General features: G+C 43.4%; 1 protein-coding gene across 1 annotated transcript in view; it reads left to right on the top strand.

Moving 5' to 3' along the window:
• The window catches only part of LOC136621646 (dimethylaniline monooxygenase [N-oxide-forming] 2-like), a 49,095-nt gene extending 29,310 nt beyond the window's left edge, over positions 1-19,785 (top strand). Inside the window, exons 6-9 of the mRNA XM_066597288.1 lie at positions 9,068-9,267; positions 12,668-13,023; positions 17,161-17,233; positions 18,967-19,785. Of these exons, the coding sequence (XP_066453385.1) occupies positions 9,068-9,267; positions 12,668-13,023; positions 17,161-17,233; positions 18,967-19,318 (981 nt within the window). The 3' untranslated portion in view covers positions 19,319-19,785. The remainder of the gene's footprint in view (positions 1-9,067; positions 9,268-12,667; positions 13,024-17,160; positions 17,234-18,966) is intronic.
• Positions 19,786-21,729: the final 1,944 nt, after the last annotated feature.

Genomic DNA, 21,729 nt, shown 5'->3' with positions numbered 1-21,729 from the left:
CTTCCAGATGATTTTGGATCCCACCTGTCCTTATCTATCCATAGGCACAGGCAGAAAGCAGAGGACCTTATGCAAGAACAGTTTAATTCCAATGGTTAATTTGAGGACAGTGAGATGTTAGTTGCAGACCCTCTCCTTCAGGACCTTTCAGAAAACCCTGCCTACCCTCTTCCAATTGTTCGCCATGGATGAGACTCATTAGTGTAATCTACTATGTGTAAGCTAACAAACATTAGGGAGCACTTCTATTTTTATTTTAAGGGGAAACTAACTTTTTAGACAACTCTGCCCCTTTTTATTAATATTACATGCTTTTATTAAACTTTTTCTAAATATAACAAGAACCGCCCTCAAGGAGGGCAGCAATAAACAGGAGAAATGGGAAGGGGGGGAGGGGAGGGGAAGAGGAAATAAGGACATTGCAAAGAAACGGAATGAACTGAATCAAAAGAAAATCAAGGCAAATGGTTATAACATATTTCTTTAACTTCAGTCCAGTTTGCGAGCCGGTGTCTAGAATTTGTTTTAGCAAAAGTGTGAATTTGTTTCCAGAAGGAGTATATTTGGGAGGATGGCCATAAACAATAGAAGTGGTCTGTAACTGCCTTCCCACATCTAGAACAGGTTGGTTCTGAGATCTCCAATAAAAAAAGTTTATTTTGACGGAGACGTATCCTTTCTGAATGTTAGGGTCGTTTTCCAATAGGAAAAAGAAGGCAGAAATCTAAGTGTCGCACTTAAAGGGGTTGTCCCGCGGCAGCAAGTGAGTCTATACACTTCTGTATGGCCATATTAATGCACTTTGTAATGTACATTGTGCATTAATTATGAGCCATACAGAAGTTATAAGAAGTTTTTCACTTACCTGCTCCGTTGCTGGCGTCCTCGTTTCCATGGAGCCCGTCTAATTTTCGGCATCTAATGGCCAAATTAGACGCGCTTGCGCAGTCCGGGTCTTCTTCTTTTCTCAATGGGGCCGCTCGTGCAGGATGCCGGCTCCGTGTAGCTCCGCCCCGTCGCGTGCCGATTCCAGCCAATCAGGAGGCTGGAATCGGCAATGGACCGCACAGAAGCCGTGCGGTCCACCGAGGGAGAAGATCCCGGCGGCCATCTTCAATCGGTAAGTAAGAAGTCACCGGAGCGCGGGGATTCAGTTAAGCGCTGTGCGTTTTTTTTTTAAGTCCCTGCATCGGGGTTGTCTCGCGCCGAATCGGGGGGGAGGGGGGGGGAGGGTTGAAAAAAAAAAAAAAACGTTTCGGCGCGGGACAACCCCTTTAATGTCTTAAGGATAAAGGTTGGTGTCAGTTGAAGATCATGTATTTGCGAGATCGCCAGTGCCTGAGGTGTCAAGGCATGTTGTAATTGTGGGTGTAAAAACACGTAGAACTTTACTAATTATGCCCTTTATCTGCATTTGAGAATAGAGTTTGGCTCGAAGCCTATCAGTTCAGTTGTCCTTGGTGAGTTTATGTGTTATGCTTATAGCACAGCTTTGTAATTGCATAAAATGAAAAGTATGGGAATGCCCAAACACAAAAAGGGTACATACTTGGTTGAATGAGATTGTTCTAGAACCAACCACATCTACAACCATTCACAGTCCCCCCAGCTGCCATCCATAAAAAAACGGGATGCTATTTACCATCTTAAAAGTTGGAGTTATCACAAAAGGATTGAGCCATAGAAGTCTGAGTAAATAGCTGCAGTTTGTGTCACATGATCACTCAAGAAGGCCAAATAGATATAAATAAGAGGTTGGGGGTATAGTCAGGTGCCAGGGCTGAGTAGGAAAGTGCACTAGCTCTATCAAAGACTGACTATCGATCGGATACTTTTCCAAGATGGTGAGTGAGTATGTGGAGAAGTGCTGCATCTAATCCCATAGGACACAAATGTTCGCTGTTAGATTGAACAACTTCATATCTTGAAAAATGTATGCCCCCCTCCAGATTTGGTCTACCTTAAAATATTTAATCCAATTCTGGGCTTCTTTCCCTGCCAAATAAATGAACAAAATTGTTTGAGGGCACACTCCTTCACAGGTCACAAATATAAGGGTAAGACACTAAATAAGTATAATACTCGTGGAAAGGCTATCATTTTGATAAGGTTTGCTCAACCAATAGAAGACTAAGTAAACTTTCCCCATGCTATCAAGTCTTCCCAAAGGGAAAAGAGACAGAGATTGGTCCTATACAAATTAGAAGGAGATCTAGTGATTTGAACCCCATGGTATGTAAGAGAGTGAGATTGCCAACATGAGAGGAAATTTCATATCTACATGAGATGGTCCCATCAAAAGCAATGCCTCCGATTTAACTAGATTACTCTTAAAACCCATCAATACTCCTTTTTCCTATATTTCAGCAAGTAACATACACAAGGTATCCTGAGGGCTAGCGACGAAAAGTATTAGACCAACGGCAAAGACTATAATCTTGAGTTTGTGTTTTCCAAATTGAAAAAGTTGCCAGTTCTGTAAATACCATAATAGGGGGTTAATGCCAAATTAAGTGAGAGGTGATATCGGGCATCCCTGATGGGCTTCCCTACTAGGCACGATAGGAGTAGATAATAAGTTTTCACAAACAGTCGAGTGGCTGCATTGCTGTGAATATTGCCTAGAAATTGAGGAAAAATACCACCAAAGCCTTTATAACACAGGGAAGTATTTAGACTTTGCCAGGAAATCATATCAAAGGCGTCTTCAGCATCCAGGCTGAGATGCATAGTTGTGGGAAATTTGCTTTGTTTGGCCAAAACTGTAGCAGCAACCACTGTTCTGATGCCCATAGTATAGTGATGCCCCAGGTGAACACTAATTGTGAAGAAAAAACTAGGTTGTGTAAAAAGGCATGTAATCTATCTGCAAGGATTTTTGTCAAGTTAACAGTTTACGTTGAGCAAGGAAACTATACTAATTTAATAGCCTGTGTTTATCCTATCAGTTTTGCAACATGCTTTCATTATTTTTTTTTCCACTGTAAATCAAGGTTGAAGTGCAATCTCTCTGCAATCCACTGCTTGTTGTTTGTCATTCAGCTTCTCTAGCAACTAGGGCATTTAGGATGTTTCTTAGCTGTAGGGAAAGGACTGTCTTCAACTTCCCTGCACTCACTCTGCTCTCAGATCTGCAATTAATGTGTACACAATCTCTGTCTCTCCTGATGTTATATTTACCATAACCTACTATGTAAAGTTCTTTATGTTGCAAATATTACATGTGTCTCCAGTTTGCTGTGAGCAATGCATAATTATTATTGGATTGATCTGTATTAGCTGCTTTACTAGTGCTTGTGTATTTGCATGGTCATAGTAAAACAGGCGATAAAAATCAATCCAATAATAATTAAGATGTTTTGGCTATAATATAAAGATACATGCACATACCAAGTTAGGTAAATAAAACCTCTGGAAAAGTAGAGATTTTGTACACCCTGACTGCAGGTCTGAGAGCTGTGTGAGTTCAGGGGAGATGTCTGTGAAGACAGACAATCCTCCACAGCTAATAAGACATCAAAATTTCCTGGTTGCTGGAGAAGCTCAATGCCTAACCACAGACAGTGGATTACAAAGGGGCTGCACTTCAGACTTGATTTACAGTGGTAAAGCAAAAATAAAAATGAAAGTATGTTCCAAAATTGAGATGCACAGAGGCTATTAGAGAAACATAAGTTGTCTGTAAGGTTAGTATCCTTTTAAGATAGCAATGACCCCCATTTCCTGCAGGACCTCTGTGCATCTGCAGAAGTTGCTCATTATATGATATACCCATCACTGCCTCTGTTACTATGGCCTATTCCTAGGTAACTGCCAAACCTATGATGTGCCTCATTATAGCCTTAAAGGGGTTGTCCCGCGCAAGCAAGCGGTGTTAAGCACTTCTGTATGGCCATATTTATGCACTTTGTAATATACATCGTGCATTAAATATTGGCCATACAGAAGTTATACACCTACCCCCTCCGGTGTTGGCGTCCCTGTCTCCATGGCGCCGACCGAAGCCTTCTTCTCCCTCGATTAGACGCGCTTGCGCAGTCTCCTCTTCTGTTCTGTGGAATGGGGCCGCTCCGGCATGCGCAGAAGACCTGTGCGGCGCAAGCACGCCAGAGCGGCCCCATTCAACAGAACAGAAGAGAAGACTGCGCAAGCGCGTCTAATCGAGGAAGAAGAAGGCTTCGGTCGGCGCCATGGAAACGGGAACGCCAACACCGGAGGGGGTAAGTGTATAACTTCTGTATGGCCAATATTTAATGCACGATGTATATTACAAAGTGCATTAATATGGCCATACAGAAGTGCTTAACACCGCTTGCTTGCGCGGGACAACCCCTTTAACAAAGTTTATTACAGAAACGGAAGGAGTGCTATAACAAACCATTGATGATAGTGGAAAGTGTCTTCTTAAAATGAAGGGTTGAGGAAAGGCAATTGCCTTAAGATGGATTGTAAACACTCCTCTCAATCCACATTTAAGAAACTGGTAAATTCCATTGCCCCATTTAACCATCTTGATATCCATCAAATGAGAAATCCAGCAGTGTTTCTGAGCTGATATCAGTAGAGACAGACATCGCAAATCTTCTTGGTCTATGACCTTTAACATGCCCTGTTATTGAATTACATCTGGCAGCCTTGCTTTGCCCCGAAAGCATATGGCCGTGTACTTTGTATCTATAGCCCCAGTGAGCATATTGCCCTTGGACCTAGATTATTTTCATTGGTGGTTTTAGGCATCTTCCAACTTCTTGGGGAGATAAAGTGCACAATGTTGTACATGTGAGATGCCGACCACAGCCCCGCTTTGTCAGTCTGAGAAATTTCACCAGACAGTGAATGCTCTGTTGCCCTCTATGTATTCAGTTACTGCTTTTTGAATAAGCTGCTATCATATGTGCTTAAAGGGGTCTTATAAGACTCAGATATTAATAACCTACCCAAAGGATAGATCATGAATATAAAGATCAGTGAGTGTCTGCCACTTGGAACCCAAACTTACCAACTACTTTTGAAGTGATACTCAGGCTGTTTCAGTGCACTTTACATTTATAGTGGTTGTGCCAGGTATAGCTGCTTAATCTAATTTACTTGAATGCGACTGAAGTACTATGTGATAGATGAATGTGATGTCCCATATAAAGAAAAATAGAAGTGGAGAAGAGCTCCTCTCCACTTCTATTTTTCTTTATATGGAATTTAGCCGTCTGACATCGGCCGTTTGAGGACGGAGCTCCCGTTGAAACTCAGATCTCCCTGCTACATTGGAAGATACTACTGATGAGGTGAGCCCATATTTCTTTTTTGGCTTATTGTGATGTCCCATACCTGCGAAGAAACCATAGCACTAGGAGGATGATCCCCCTAATCTGATATTGGTGGGGGTCCCAAGAGGCTGACCTCCACCAATCTCATATTGATGACCTATCACCATTACTTATTTGATAGTATCATCAATATTTGTTTCCATTTTCCCTAGAGGGACACGGTCATGGTATCTATGATAATACTTTATAATTACAGGGGTACTGTAGGGTGAAAAGGAGGTTCCCAGGTGGGGCTGCCTTTCTCAGGGTAATTACTGTATTTTTTGCTCTATAAGACGCACTTTTTTCCCCTCCAAAGTGTGTGTGTGTGTGTGGGGGGGGGGGGGGGGGGGGGGTGTTGCTGCATCTTATAGAGCGAATGTGCAGAAAATTCGTTGTGATACCCATTTTTAGCGCGATCACAAATTTAATGCGTGGCCGTGATTTAGTAAGCGCAATTGCGCGTTAAACTCGCAATCGTACGAACAAATGTGCGATCAGTCAGAAGTTTTCTCTCCTCCGCACTGCTGCCCATATGTACCGCTGATTAGTGGTGAACGCCGGTGGGCACTACTGCTGCTCCCTGCCTCCACCAAACGGCTTTTTCCCTCCCTGCTGTGACATGGAGCGCCGATTTTTCGACCTCTGCTTCTGCTTTTGCTAAGTCGCCCGACACTAACCCAGTGCTGTCCATGGGTGAGTTGAAAATATTTTTTCCCTATTTTCCCACTCTAAAACGGGTGTGTGTCCTATAGTACGAAAAATATGGTACTTTACTGACTGTAGGTTTGAAGTATAGGGCCATTTAGGGTAAGTGTAATTCCTCCTTTTGTACACCCTCCGCCCTTTCACTCTATTTGATAAAATATATTTAAGCCCCTGCACTCTAGCGTGTCTAATGCCTTGTGCAGTCCATGTTAATGCATTGACAGCATAGGGCCCCATTATGGGGCTATGAGGACATGCACATCAACATTTTTTCACATGGACCGATGGCATGTCTTGTTGCTGTCCGCATCACAAGAAATAGGACAAGTCAATGCAGGTTAGCATGCTGCCTCAGTGTAAATTGGACCGCACATGGGTTGGTGGTAGAGATGAGCGAACCTACTCGTTTCGAGTAATTACTCGATCGAGCACCGCGATTTTCGAGTACTTCAGTACTCGGGTGAAAAGATTCGGGGGGGCGCCGGGGGCGGGGGGAGGCGTGGCGGAGCGGGGGGTAGCAGCGGGGAACAGGGGGGAGCCCTCTCCCCCCCACTCCCCGCTGCAACCCCGCACTCACCCACAGCGCCCCCTGAATATTTTCGCCCGAGTACGGAAGTACTCGAAAATTGCGGTGCTTGGGCAAAAAAGTAGGTTCGCTCATCTCTAGTTGGTGGTCATGTGCTATCCAATGCGAATTGGGTTTGGGCCTTTAAGCGCAATTAGCATTTGCACCCAGCCTTATGTTGATTCATTTTTGCTTATACAACCGAATGGCTATTGGATTTATGATACATTTGGTGTTGTGAGTTCTACCCCCTTTGTATGGTGTTAATATTTGACAAATTTCTAAGAGCAGGGGTATCCTTACCAGTTTAGTAATGTTTGATAAGTTATATTTTAATGATGATGCTTAGTCAGCGAGGTATTTCTTCAGTGACTTAATAGTGCATCATAGCATCCATCATAAACGGAAACCACAATAAAAGTGTGAACATAGTATGAATGTGCTTCTTGAGTCCGGAGAAAAATCCAGTGTTCATCAGACTTTTCTTACAATTGTCCCCAAATTCTCTATCCTTACAAATACATGTAGGGTGCTGGGGGAATCCATTGTCTGAAGGATCGGACACTGTGTCATGGTTTCCATTGAAATAGGGGAAGTACTATGCAAATATGAACATAAGTCTTTTAAATGGTGGCAAACAATGAGTTTGCCTCAAACTGATAAACATTCTTGCCCCATCTGTGCCCTCTATTTAGTGCCAGACTTTAAATTCTTCTTATGTTTAGTTGCCAAATAATTTTGGTATTCATTTTACATATGGGCTCATAGTGATGGAAGAGACCACATAAAGCAGACTAAAATCTGTCACATGTATCATTCCATTCTCTATCTCAATTTGCGTTATTGGTCACATTTTTCTAAGGGCTCTTTCATACGAGCTCTATTAGCACGCCTTAGAGGTACGCACAGAAAGCGCTTCTATTAGAACCAATGGTTTCCTATAGAAGCTTTCAGATGAAGGATTTTTAGATGCGCTAAATCCTTGCGCCAATCAAAGATAGGACATGAGTGACTACAATGCCTGCATCTAAGGTCCGTGCTGCGAGTAAAGATACGACCAGACCTATCTTTGGTGTGAGCTGCACAGGAGTTTCCATTGACTCCTATGGGAGCAAGAGTCTATGGAAACTCCTACGTAGGAATAGAAGATTACAAGTCATTAGGAGGATTATAGCGGGACATATAAAACTTAGAGTGCAGAAGCACATTTTAAATATCCCGCTGTAAAATCCTGTTAGTCCCTGTGCGGATGGGGGGGGATGCCCTAGAGGGTTAATTTCATCTCCCTTGGTTGCCTTAATCCCTGCGGGGACTAACAGGAATTTACACCTGGACACTTAAAAGGTGCTTCTGGGCTGCAAGTTTTAAATGTCCCGTTGTAAACAGCAGTGACTACCTCCAACCACACTGCTGGGTAATTCTACAGCAGCAGGGGGCAGTAGGGGACTCATTTCACCTCTCCCCCCAGCATGGGAATCCCAAGGGATTTTCCCATAGCAGGCTGCGAGAAGGGGGCAGAGTTTAACCCATAGCAGGGAAAGACAGCGGGGCTATGAATTATTTCCCCGATAGCTCTGCTCTCTCTCCCTGCTATGGGTAAATCCCAAAGCCCTGCATGGCTTCTTCTGTCTCTCCTCCTGGAGCAGCTGCGCTTTTTTAAGCGTAGCTGCTCCAGTGAATGGATGATTTTAAAGCGCATGAAGCTCGGGTCTTCTGCACATGAAACACTGCCTTTCACGTGATTTTTAGTGCAGTGTTGGCGTGTTTTCTTTGCACACTTATACTGCGCTAAAACAGCACTCGTCTGAAGAAGCCTTCATAGTATGTTCACATATAGCAGCTTTGTTGCACAGATTAATGCAGTTGGGGATCTGTCCCATAAATCTGTGTGGAGCAGTTTGTACGGAATATGTATTAATTTCTATAAACGCTAATTGTAATTAGATGTACAGAACAGTCTCCTAAATATCTGCAGCAAATCTTCCACAAATGAATGGAACCTAAAGTTGACATGATCAATATGGTGCCTCGCGAGAGTTCACCAAAGGCATTAGAGCTTTTTTAATTTACAATTATAATTAGTAGATTAAGCATAAAATGATACAAAGAGGAAAAGGTTAAACTAATCACTGCTAATCTATTACTAATGCTAAATACCTGGAATATTGTGCAATCTTCCCCTAGGGCATACATTCGTGAAATTGCATTTTAAATGGTCCATCCACTACTGAATACAATCTATCAAATGTTACTGGATAAATTCACTTTTTAATGGGCGCTAACATAATGGTGATTTTTGGATTCATTTGTCCCAAATAATGGTAACATGGCAAAAACTGACTTAAAATGATAAATTAAGTGGCTCTTCTTTTTTTACTTCAGAATAGAAGTATCCAGAGCATGGCATCTGAAGTTGAGAATAAGTCTTGAATGAATATATATATGAATTTTTTTTATATTGTATATATTCAGCATTTGGATTTTCTTCCAGGTATACGTGAGTACCAGACAAGGTACCTGGGTAATAAGCCGCATTTACCACGATGGTCTACCCATAGATATGTCCCTCTCAACACGCTGCTATTTCTGGATCAGTAGTTCTTTACCTGCTGGACTTTTACACAAACTCCATGCCAAGCAGATGGGCAGCTGGTTTGACCATTCAAATTATGGCTTACAACCTGAAAATACGTAAGTTCAAATTGTGAACATTCTGGATTAATCTTAGTTCAAAATTATACAATTTCATATTCTATTTTTTCCACCACAAAGGAAAGTCCTTGAACAATAGTGGTCAAATAGTTCACATACAGAAAAATAACATGCAATTGAAAAAGGTATGCAATGACGTACAGAGCCTTGTAAAGGAGGCTGTATGGCAACACAGTCCTGTGCAACTCCATACAGACTCTCAGGGTCTCCATGTACTGCTGTATTAGGTTTCATCTGAATAAGAAAGATGGAACAATACCTCTGCAGTGTCACCTATCGGTGTATGGTATTCTGACTTGGTTTTCAATTCCCAATCATTGCTGTAAAGACCTGTATAAAGGTTTGGACATTGATTCACAGGAATGCTGCCATCCAATAGGTGGCGCTGCAGAGGCATTGTGCCATCTTCCTTATTTGCATATATTTCCCAGTGTAGTATGTATGGCCTTTATAAGTCTCCTCAATGACCTTCTAGGTGTTCTCCCTAATGAGTGATGATACCCCTCCTGACACATGTTTCGTCTGGTACTGTATTATATATAACTCTGTAATATGGCATGCAATGGAGCATGAGTATCTGCAACGTGCGACAAGCAAGAAGAGGCCTGCTATTACGATCATGTGGGCAAACTAAGCGTTGGGGCCCACACGATCATGATCAAGAGAGATGCACGCACACGGGTTTCAAGCAATTGACCATGTGCTACAAGAAAAGATGACATGGCCCTACCTGAGCGGGGACAATGCCCCTATAAAGGGTGGCCCAGCGGTCTTCGGTATTGAGCCCTAGCTGCTCCTAGGAACCACGCCATCAGAGCAGGACACATACAGATGCCACATGACAGGGACAGAACAGGACACACAGAGCCAGAAAACACAGCAAACAGCCAAAATGCAACCACTAATAGCAGATGATAGGCTATATATGAATACCAGGTATTCAATTACATTTTGATCAAAACGTGGAAGCTATCGGGCCACTTCACAGCTTCTATCTATACTGCTAGTTCCTACACTAACCAGGAGTCCAGCAGCACCGGACACAGATCACACAGCAAGCTGCGACATGACAGGACCGGACACAGATCACACGGCAAGCTGAGACAGGACAGGACCGAGCACAGATCACCCGGCAAGCTGCGACAGGACGGGACCGAGCACAGATCACGCGGCAAGCTGCGACAGGACGGGATCGAGCACAGATCACCCGGCAAGCTGCGACAGGACGGGATCGAGCACAGATCACCCGGCAAGCTGCGACAGGACGGGACCGAGCACAGATCACCCGGCAAGCTGCGACAGGACGGGACCGAGCACAGATCACCCGGCAAGCTGCGACAGGACGGGACCGAGCACAGATCACCCGGCAAGCTGCGACAGGACGGGACCGAGCACAGATCACCCGGCAAGCTGCGACAGGACGGGACCGAGCACAGATCACCCGGCAAGCTGCGACAGGACGGGACCGAGCACAGATCACCCGGCAAGCTGCGACAGGACGGGACCGAGCGCAGATCACAAAGCAAGCTGCAACAGGACGGGACCGAGCACAGATCACCGAGCAGGCTGCAACAGGACAGGACCGAGCACAGATCACCCAGCAAGCTGCAACAGGACAGGACCGAGCACAGATCACACAGCAAGCTGCGACATGACAGGACCAAGCACAGATCACCGAGCAGGCTGCAACAGGACGGGACTGAGCACAGATCACAAAGCAAGCTGCAACAGGACGGGACCGAGCGCAGATCACAAAGCAAGCTGCAACAGGACGGGACCGAGCACAGATCACCGAGCAGGCTGCAACAGGACAGGACCGAGCACAGATCACCGAGCAGGCTGCAACAGGACGGGACCGAGCGCAGATCACAAAGCAAGCTGCAACAGGACGGGACCGAGCACAGATCACCGAGCAGGCTGCAACAGGACAGGACCGAGCACAGATCACCGAGCAGGCTGCAACAGGACGGGACCGAGCACAGTTCACCCAGCAGGCTGCAACAGGACAGGACCGTGCACAGATCACCTAGCAGGCTGCAACAGGACTGGATTGAGCACAGATCACTCAGCAGACTGCAACAGGACGGGACCGAGCACAGATCACCCAGCAGGCTGCAACAGGATGGGACAGAGCAAAGATCACCCAGCAGGCTGCAACAGGATGGGGCCGAGCACAGATCACCCAGCAGGCTGCAACAGGACGGGACCGAGCACAAATCACCCAGCAGGCTGCAACAGGACGGGACCGAGCACAGATCACCCAGCAGGCTGCAACAGGACGGGACCGAGCACAGATCACACAGCAAGTTGAAGTAGCATGACTACTCCCCCTGAACACCAGACAAACACTGACAGAGCTGGGTTTATATGTGAGCAAAGACCCAGGGGATTGAAACCTTAGTACTACTGGTCCCAACAGCACAACGTAACACCTGCAGTCTCTGAGTGGTTTTTAAGAGGTGGCTGAGGAACAGTGTCACGGTGGCGATGAGTGCAGCGTGCTCTATGTAATCTTGCGCACAGATGAAGCTGAACAACTGGATATGGACGACTAATGGAATTAGCTGAATGTGCTGATTTAAAAGCTTTTGGTAGTGAAGAAAGACTAACACACACGTGTGTAAGTAAACTGCAAGCACACCATTTACTTTTGGAATGTGGCAGTCTGCAGGAATATTAAAATGTGTATATGCAAGTGTTACTGGTTTAACCAAGCCCTGGGGAGACAACACCTGAGATAATGGGGAGCTGTAGAGAGAGAACTGACTATGACTGACAACGACCCCCATCATTTGACTAACAGTAATTTGCCAACCTGACACATAAGCTAAAAAATCTAGTGCTCTCTTGTCTGAAGGATGTCTTGTCTCTGCAGCTGGTAATTCTGCAACTTTACTGACTGTTTGATAGAAGCTCTGCTTGAAAGGGATTTCAGGTCTTGAAGATAACAGCAGGTTTCTCTCTCAGCGTAATGGGTAATTAATTAGCTACACACAGTGATTCTTGCAGTGGTCATTACGCGTCTCTAGTTACAAGACCGGGAAGTCATTAAAATGGCTTCATATGGCTCCTGGCATTCTTCCTTTGCTTCTGGCTTGTTATACTCCCTTCCAAAATGGAACTTGATGGTAAGTCATAAAAAAACCCTGAACCTTCCGCTTTTCAGTGATGTGCGGATTGTGTTCCTGTCTTTTATAGTTTGTAAATAAATCTCCCAATCTGTTCCTTCTTTTTGAATGACTCTGCGTATATATTTACATCTTACCATGTAATGGGCATATTGAAACTGTGAAATATCTACTTTATGCATGTATGTTACACAATCAAGTAAGGCTTTATTACAATATAACTAAGATTCAATTGTATGTTGAATAAACAGGTCGTTGTTAAAAGAGCCGATGGTTAATGACCATTTCCCCAGCCAAATCTTATGTGGAGCAATAAGGATAAAGCCGCACATCAAGATGTTTACTGAATCCTCCGTCATGTTTGAGGATGGATCTACAGTGGAAGGTTTGGATGAAGTTATATTTGCAACCGGATACAGCATTTCCTTTCCATTTCTTGATGACTCCATTGCCAGAGTGAATGATAACCTCATTACCCTGTACAAGAATGTATTCCCACCTCACCATGAGAAACCTACGCTGGCATTTATCGGGCTTGTCCAACCTCTTGGTTCTCTCCTGCCAATATCTGAGCTTCAGGTCCGCTGGGCTACCAGGATTTTTAAAGGTTTGTTTAATTTTTCAATAGCTTCTCATTTAAGATATTTGTCATAATCTCAAGATCAGTTTTTTTTTGTTTTTTTTTTTAAAAAAGAGAAGAGCGCGGCCGCAGCGTAAAGAAAAAATAAATAGACATGCTGCATATTGTAAAGCCGCAGCCGCGGTTCCTGCCTGACTTACCGCAGCGGATTGGCAGTCCCGTGTGGACGAGATTTCCGAGAAATCTCGTCCACATGGCTGGCTAACCCCGAGATTAGCGGCTACAGGCGGATTTGCCGCGGCGAAATTCCGTGCGGAATTTCCGCGGAAAATCCGCCCTGTGTGAACCCAGCCTAATAGTGTGAGAATGAAAGATCGCAGCGCTTCCTATTTTTGGGCAATTCTGTTACAGAATATTCCAGTATTTCCTAAGACAGATAAAAAACTAAATCTCATTGCCCTTGCATGTACATGTGCTTTCCACATCAGTGCGATTTTCTATTTTCATTTATTGGAATGGCATGTGATTTTCACATTTGTGAAAATTGCAAGTACAGAGATGCAATGCGTTTTTCTTGCGAAATACATCCCAATTACAGAAAAAAATTTGCAGGTTTACAAGTGCAATATCTGTCCGAGTTTCTCAGACCGAGGGCTTATTCATACGCTAGCTCCCGTCCTCTCAGTTTGCCAATAGCCGGCAAGGGACGGAGAGGGGGAAGGAGTTTAGCAGAGCTAAACTCTCTCTCCCTGCCCGACGGTATCTGGGGCTCGGCATATACTCCCCGCCGTTTGAACAGGTGCATAAACGGGAGATGCAGCATGCAGCCATAGCTTGGTCACAGCTGCCTCTCGTTCATGTATTTTTTTTTGTTTGTTTTTTTCCGGCTGCGCTGCATATCTGACCGACTATTGCAGCACCCATATGAAGGAGCCGTCATATATAGCACTCATCCTAGATATGTCCCATAATAAACATTCTATGTTTCGGTCTAACCCATTTCAAGATTAATGTATTAAAAATGGTAAGGAAAAACACCCAGGAGGTAATTAAGACTAACATTCCATGTGGCAATCTTAAAGGGACCTTGTCACCCCCCCAAAGTAACATAAACGAAGTTATGGTGCTGTTCGAGAGGGTGATAGGGAGTTGGGTAATGTATTACGGTATTGTATATGTTATACTCACCCGCTCTCCTGATCACGCGCTGTCAGAACTTTTAATAAAATAATTAAAAGGATTTTCTGATATACACGTATTTAAAGGGGTTGTCTGAGTTATGTAAAGTGCATCTCAACAAGTCCCCTATGGTGTAAAATAGTAAAGCAGCTGATATGTCTTCCTGCTTGTCCACCATCGGCAGCTCTGGGTCTACATGCTGAGGTTCTCTTTACAGGCTGCAGTCAACCTGAGCCGTCTCCAAGCAAGCTACTGCAGCCAGAGCTAGGAGGGGTTAGGCAGCAAGGGAAATTAAGATGGTAGTCATGATGACTCTGCTGCTCCTCCTGGCACGGTGGTAAATGTGGTCTGGACGTGGTGCTACACAGTGGCACATTTTGGCAGTTCTAACTGCATGCTGCCCACAGGGTAAGATGGTGATACCCCAGTGGGGCGCTACAGTGGAGTTGGTTTAGGGAAGATGTTATTTTCTCATGCTGCCAGTCCGTGTATGGCTAGGGACGCACGCCAAACAAAATAATAGATATAAAAAAAAAAGAGTGGAGAACTAAACAAAAATGGGGGAATAACCTCTGTCTTGCCTGGAGTGCTTAGTGTGGTACCTCAGTGCAGATGTTAACGATGTAATAGATGGTGGCAAGTGACTCCAGTAGTCGGGCCGTACAGTAAACCAAAACCATTTTATTCTTCCAGAGCAGATGAGAGATAAACCCAACTTGTTTCATAGAGACTTTAGTAACAACAGTTACAGCTACAGTCATTAATTACTTCTCCAGATCCTCAGGGACGTGATACAGGGAAATGCATTTATTCTCTGTGCATTGCATTTTAGCTCTGTTCCCTGGCTGGGCCTGACTCTGACTGACATGTTTTCTTTTCTGCTTGGTGCCTAGGAATGGCTGACTTAGATCTCCTTCTACTCTCCTCTTATCTCTTTCCTCTGTTACTGAAACGTTCTTGCTCTTGAGTACTCACTTCAGATGTTCAATTTCCCACTGCACTGGCTTTCTCCTTGTTCCTCCCTGGCCTCTCTCGAGCTGAACCTTAGCTCTCCACTTGGAAGATTGACCTGACTCTGCCCACTTTCCTTTTTATACTGCCAAGCTAGCTCAACCTATGATGGAGATCTAAACTACCAATGCCAGGCTATCTACTCTTTGCTAAGCCTGGCTAAACATGCCCCTGACTGTTGCTAGGTGACCTGTAAACACCAGAGGCTGGAGAATATTGCCATAACAATAAAATATATACAATGTCATAACTTCTTTTACACTTATTAAAGATCACCTTAAGACCTGATTGTAAGGATATAGTCGGCACAGCAAGCACTGGAGTACTCAACTCTGGGGTACTACAGCAGCATCAGCAATAAGCTTTGAGTTCTGCTATTAGCTGCAGCAACAGGTTTATGGGACATCTCAGGCTGTCTGCAGCCTATAAACAAGAATTACAGCTGAGACTCGTAGCCACCAGAGAGTGACGAATGAGGAGTATCAACTTCTTTATCTCACACCATTGGGAACCAATTGAGATGCCCTTTACACATCTTGGACAACCCCTTTAAGCATTAGTGGCAGTGGATGGGATGACTTGGATATAAAAAAAAAAACCCTCTCTGCTGCTACGTTGCTTCCCGGCCGCTGCTCGTCGCATTCTGGGTTCTGTTAACAAGTACTGAAGTGATCACGTGGATTGTTTACTCATATGACCACTGCAGCTACTAGGAGGCCAGACAAGTATGCCATCCATGACGTCCTATAAATAAGCCCCAGGGCTTCTACGTTAGAAGGCCAAGTGACAGGTTTACAAGATGCTACCTGTAAGATGCCGAAGCAGCAATAGGGTGCCATGGCGAGTGTGTTAATTTTATATAGTTTAGGGCAAGGGGGACAAGCTGCATCATTTTAGAATAAACTCACTTTGAAATTTGACTCTGAGCTGAGCTCTGAGTCGCGAAGCCGGCCGTACCGGCCTCTCCCTCTCCTATTTGTTTATAGGCAGAAAGTTGTGACTCTGCATGCCGCGGGTGGACAGATGGGGGGCGGCCCGCCTCCACGACTCAGAGCTTAGTCAAACTTCAAAGTGTGCTTATTCTGAAGCACTGCGGCATTTCAAAATTAAACATACACCTGGACAATGGGTTTTCCTGTCTTGGGTACATGCTGCCTGAACAACTGTCAGCATGAACCTGGTGAGAAGCCTTTTAAAGACAACCCAAGATGCTCCTCTTGATATATATGGTGCATTTTCTTCCAGACTTCAGCTTAAGGCCTTGAATCCACAGGTGGATCGGATTTCGCATGTGGCAGCCCGCAGTGAAAGCCAACCGTGGCCGAGGACACTGCTTACCCGTCCGGGTCTTCTATTTTCTTCACTGTGGATGCGCTGACCAGCGTGCCATTGCACATGCACAGTGGAGTTTTTTTATTTTAAACTCCTTCTCTCGCAATTGAATTGCAGACGGGCCGCAGGTCAGACGGCTTCCATTGACTTCAATGGAAGCTCTCCCTGCAGGACCTGAACTGAAATGGAGCATGTTGCGATTTGCTTTCTGGACCAAAAGGTCCGCAAAACAAATCTGCATTCTTTAATTTATGTGCGGGTGCCCATGCTTCCCTAGGAGTGGCTTGATTTGAGGATCTTCTGCTCATCAGATCCGCCCGCGTGTTCTTTGGGCCTAAGACTGGCATATGAAATACCAATCTTAATAAATCTCCCCCAGTATGTGTTTGCTTGCCAAAAATGAATATCCATGTTTCTTACATTTTCCTTTATGAAATGTTTTGTTGCCTGAAAACAAATGCACGGGGGTTAATTGGGTCAGAATACTCTAATTTATGTACTCTTCTTTTATGTTAAGCTGTATCAAATGCATGAGCAAAATTACAATAACACTTCAACTACAGAGTACACAACTTTACATGATTACATAGATGAATTTAACAGATTCTCTTTAGTTTACAGCATGTCATTTTGCAATTACAGGGGCTTCACAGTTACCTTCAGCAGCAAAAATGGAAGCCCACTTTAGGAATAAAGCAGAATACAACATAAAGCGGTGAGGTTCTATCTTAAATTATTCTGTTGGTAGTTCTATAGGAAACCTGTCAAGTCAATGACAAAGTACTGATATGATTCAGGTTTCAGGAGATAGCAGTACATACCGTAGTTTGCAAATCCAACAGTTTGTGACACTATCACCAATGCACCATACAGAGGCAAGCCTTGGCATCTACATATTACAGCTGCAACACCTACTCAGGATTGCCCCCTATGGGGCAGAATGGAGTGTCACTCTGAACAAACGGCTCCCATACTGGTGGACTCGAGCTGTCCATGTATTTCTTGGATTGTTGTTTCACCTGCAGCAGCCACAACCGAGAAAATGTATTATGACATAATGGCCATTTATATAAACTCCTGGCTGACTACAGCATCCCCAGGCCAAAATCAGCTGCTTGCAAGGGTGCTAAGAGCATGACCTGGGATGAGCTTATTGGCCCCGCCGCTGCATTTTAAAAGGGGTTATCTCTGTTAAGACCATCCCGGTAACATACAAATGTATCATCCAACAACATACAGTGACTGCACATAATACTTTAGCTCATTGAGTGTGTAGAACAACCTTGAAGTCTACATTGTGGAGTACTGTCGGCTAGAAGCCAAGATCACCAAGCGTAACTAACTTTTGCCATGTTACGTGCAGCAATTTTCTTGAGAAGACTGGGAATGGTCGGTGAAATTAAGAGGAAAGGCCATCCAAGAACACATTGGCTTGATACCAACATGTGCCTGAGGGAGCTCAAGGATGCAGTAATCAATAGATCTGTATGGAGGAGGATGATCCATAGAATAACTGAAAATTGATCTTAACTGAACGTACAATTAATTTGATTGATATCTCAATCTGCCCATAGAATTTAAAGGACACAAAGTTTCCAAAGGGGTGGTTTTTTTTTTTCCTTTCGGCATATATTTTTGGATACCTTTGCTTTTCAAACCATGAATTACATTGGAGGGGGTTGTGATGCCCCCCAGGTATGCAATGCAGCTGTACTGCCTGTCCTGCTACCCTTTCCCGGGCCTTCATAGAAAACATTGAAGTTCCTCACACGACTAGTGATATGTTTTTATTGGAAGAGCTATTGTTTCCATTCTGGAAAAGGGAAATTAGATGAATAGATTTCATTCTCAAATTAGAGTCTAGCAAGCAAACAGGAAACAGGCGAGCACGGTTATTTGGCACCATATAGTAGGAATACTTTCTAACTAACAGAACAAATGTGCAATAGATTATGTAGTCAACTATTGAGTTGATTTAGTTAGCAGCATAATATAAAATATGTTTGGAGTCCAATTAGTTCCAGTTTTTTAACCATATTAATAACTGGATGTCCTGCTAAAGTTCTAACATGAAAGAATAATGTGGTACGGACACATTTGGCTATTGCTTTCAAATCATTCCATGATAGATATAATTCAGCACATGTGAACATGACCCTAGAAAGAGCAAAAACTAGGGATAAACTTCTCTTTCTTGGAAAAAAAGGGGTGCAGCTATAGAGGCAGAGGAAGCTGTCATACCTGGCCTCCTGTGAACCCTCAGCTACATAAGATGACACAAGTATTAAAGGCACATGGTACGGTAGATGGGAGATTTTTGTTTTGAGGCCCTGGAAGCTTAAAGTTGAGACTAGGCCTTCTGTATTCTAGAAATAACATACACATAATGCATTGTGCTTTGTTGTAGTCCACCAGGATATATATCCTATTCCAATTATGTTTCCACAGGTTTGGAGAGGGCAGAAATCAGACTTTACAAACGTACTTTATTGAGTACATGGATGAAGTAGCTGTGGAGATTGGCATTCGCCCCAATATTATACGTCTTTTAATCACGGATCCTAAACTAGCACTGAAGGTTTTCTTTGGTCCATGCACACCATACCAGTATCGGCTAACAGGTCCTGGCAAGTGGAGTGGGGCAAGGGATGCAATCCTGAACCAATGCAGCCGAACCATAAACCCAGCCAGGACCCGTGTTGTTCAGAAATCTGCAGACTCTAATTCAGTGATTAGACACTTAGTTGTCCTCTGTGGGTTGGTAATAGCAGTTGTTGTAGGATTCTGTAAAACCTTTTAGAGTTTTTTTTTTTTAAACTTGTACCTAAAAGAAGTTTGAAGAATTATTGCATTCTGTTTCTGATCAAAAATAGTCATCATTGCAGGGGTTCTTCGAGACTTACCTATGGATGACCGATCCTCAGCATAGCATAGTTGATCGGGGAGGTCCGCCGTTCATATGGGCATTGGTATAAGCATATAGCACTGTCAACATTGCAGCAGCCCAGTCTGGTACTGCAGGCATGGCTCCCATTGTATTCAATAGCAGTTGTGCTTGCAGTACCAAACTGGATTGCTGCTTTTATATTGACAGTGCTATGTGATTCCAGCGCTGTCCATTCTGACAGTGGGAATCAGCTGGTCAGCAGAACTCCAATCAACTTTTGATGGCCTATTCTTCGATTGGGTCAACAATGGTAAAAGTCCAGGAGCACCCCTTTATTTTAATTAACTTTTATTCCAATATTAAACAATTTTAATCTAAAACTGCTCAGCTGTTTAAATAGAAAATATGGTCTAATAAAGTTTCAATCCAATCATCCCTAGTAATTGCCATAGCTCTTTGTTATAAGATTAGTGGGAGGTATTCATCATATGAACAGTTGGCATTACTACAGCTTGGCAAATATTTTAACTAGTGATCGGAGATCTTGAAAAAGAACAGTCAATACTTCTGAATAGTTCCCATTGTTGGTCACTCTGAAGTATTAGCTTATAACCACTAACATTTTTCATTTGTGTTTATGAACTACTGGATTTATCAAGATCTCACTCATTGCATTCCATCACCTTGTATTCGCTTAGAGGGAGCCGGTCATGTCTTCACAGTGCCAAGTTTGTGATGCTGTTAGGGGACATCACAGGTTGGCGGGTAATGTTTTTTTTATACTTGCCAGCTTCCACGATCCAGCGCTGTCACTCCCTGAAGATGGCGCACAGCATGAAAATCTGCCTCTTTTCAGAGTCCCATGTGTGCCCTCTCCCATAGACTTGTATGGGAGAGCACACTAACAGGACTTTGAAAAGTGTTTTTTTTTCACGCCACACACCAATTTCATGGGGTGACAATGCTGGATCATGGGAGCTGGGGAGTATAAGAAATACATTGCCTGGCAACTTGTCACATCCCCTAACAGCACCATAAGTTAGTTTACAGCGCTGTGGGGACGTGATGCGTCCCCTTTGATACTTCAATCTACAAAAAAAAGTGATTTTTGTTGAAGATATATATATATATATATATATATATAAAATGTAGCATCTATTCCCATGGTCTATTGTTCTGATGGAAGTATATTGTATGTAGATGTAGCTAAACTACATCATCTTTCATAAAAAGACTGGCTGCAGCTTAACCCCCTAGTGACCAAGCTTTTTTCATTCTCTTTCCCCCCCCCTTTAAAAAATTGTAACTACACTTTCTTTATCCATCAGTGTAGCTGTATGAGGGCTTGTTTTTTTGCAGGACTAGTTGTATTTTTCAATGGTACTATATGTTTCTACGGCACTCAAACTGCAACAAAAATGACATGATATCTTTATTCTATGGGTCAGTACGATTACCAAGATACCAAACTTCAATTTTTTTTTTAATTTTTTGCTGTACTACTTTTATTTTTTTTCAAATAAATTACATTTTTAAAAATTATTTTCTGTGCTCAATATCTTAAATTTTCACTGACATAGTTGTGCGAGGGCTCATTTTTTCTGGTATATCCTGTAGTTTGCAGTGGTACCATTTTGGAATAAATACAACTTTTTGATCGCTTTTTAATGCATTTTTTTCTTGGAGACAGGGTGACAAAAAAAATGCGCATTTCTGGACAACATTTACCGTGCGTGGTAAGTAATGCATTATTTTGATAGATTGGACTTTTATGGACGCAGCAATACCAAATATGTATTTTTGTTTTATGATTTTAGATTCTTTTATTTTAAATATGACAAAAGGTGTTTTTTTTTTTTAAATATTTTTTAAATAATTAGTAAAACTTTGTTTTCAGTCTTTACCTTTTTTGGTCTTGTGATGCTTTGATTGCTCCTGCAGTATGATGTAATGCCATAGCCATATGGTGGGATTTAAATGCCGCTGTCAGACTTGACAGCGGCATTTAAAGGGTTAACAGCCCCAAGGAGCATTGCAGCTTATCAGGTCTGTTGCCGCTGGGTGTCGACTGTAAGAAACAGTTGGCCCACGATCTCACTTCATACATTGGCCACCGATAAGGCGTACCCGCACTCACAAAGGGGTTAAAATGTATGTCATGTCATGAAATGGGATAACTCAACAGATTTCAGGTTCAGTTGCACCTTGTCCTTAGCAGCTGGGGCAGACAATAAGAACATTGCCTGGGTGCTAAACAGTTTTTAACCATACAACCACATCTGTGAAAGCATTAAAACTAGCGGTACTTATCTGTCCTCGGCTCC

The sequence above is a fragment of the Eleutherodactylus coqui genome, chromosome 3 (assembly GCF_035609145.1).
Source record: "Eleutherodactylus coqui strain aEleCoq1 chromosome 3, aEleCoq1.hap1, whole genome shotgun sequence".
Lineage (NCBI taxonomy): Eukaryota > Metazoa > Chordata > Amphibia > Anura > Eleutherodactylidae > Eleutherodactylus > Eleutherodactylus coqui.
This window is presented reverse-complemented; position numbering and strand designations above follow the sequence as displayed.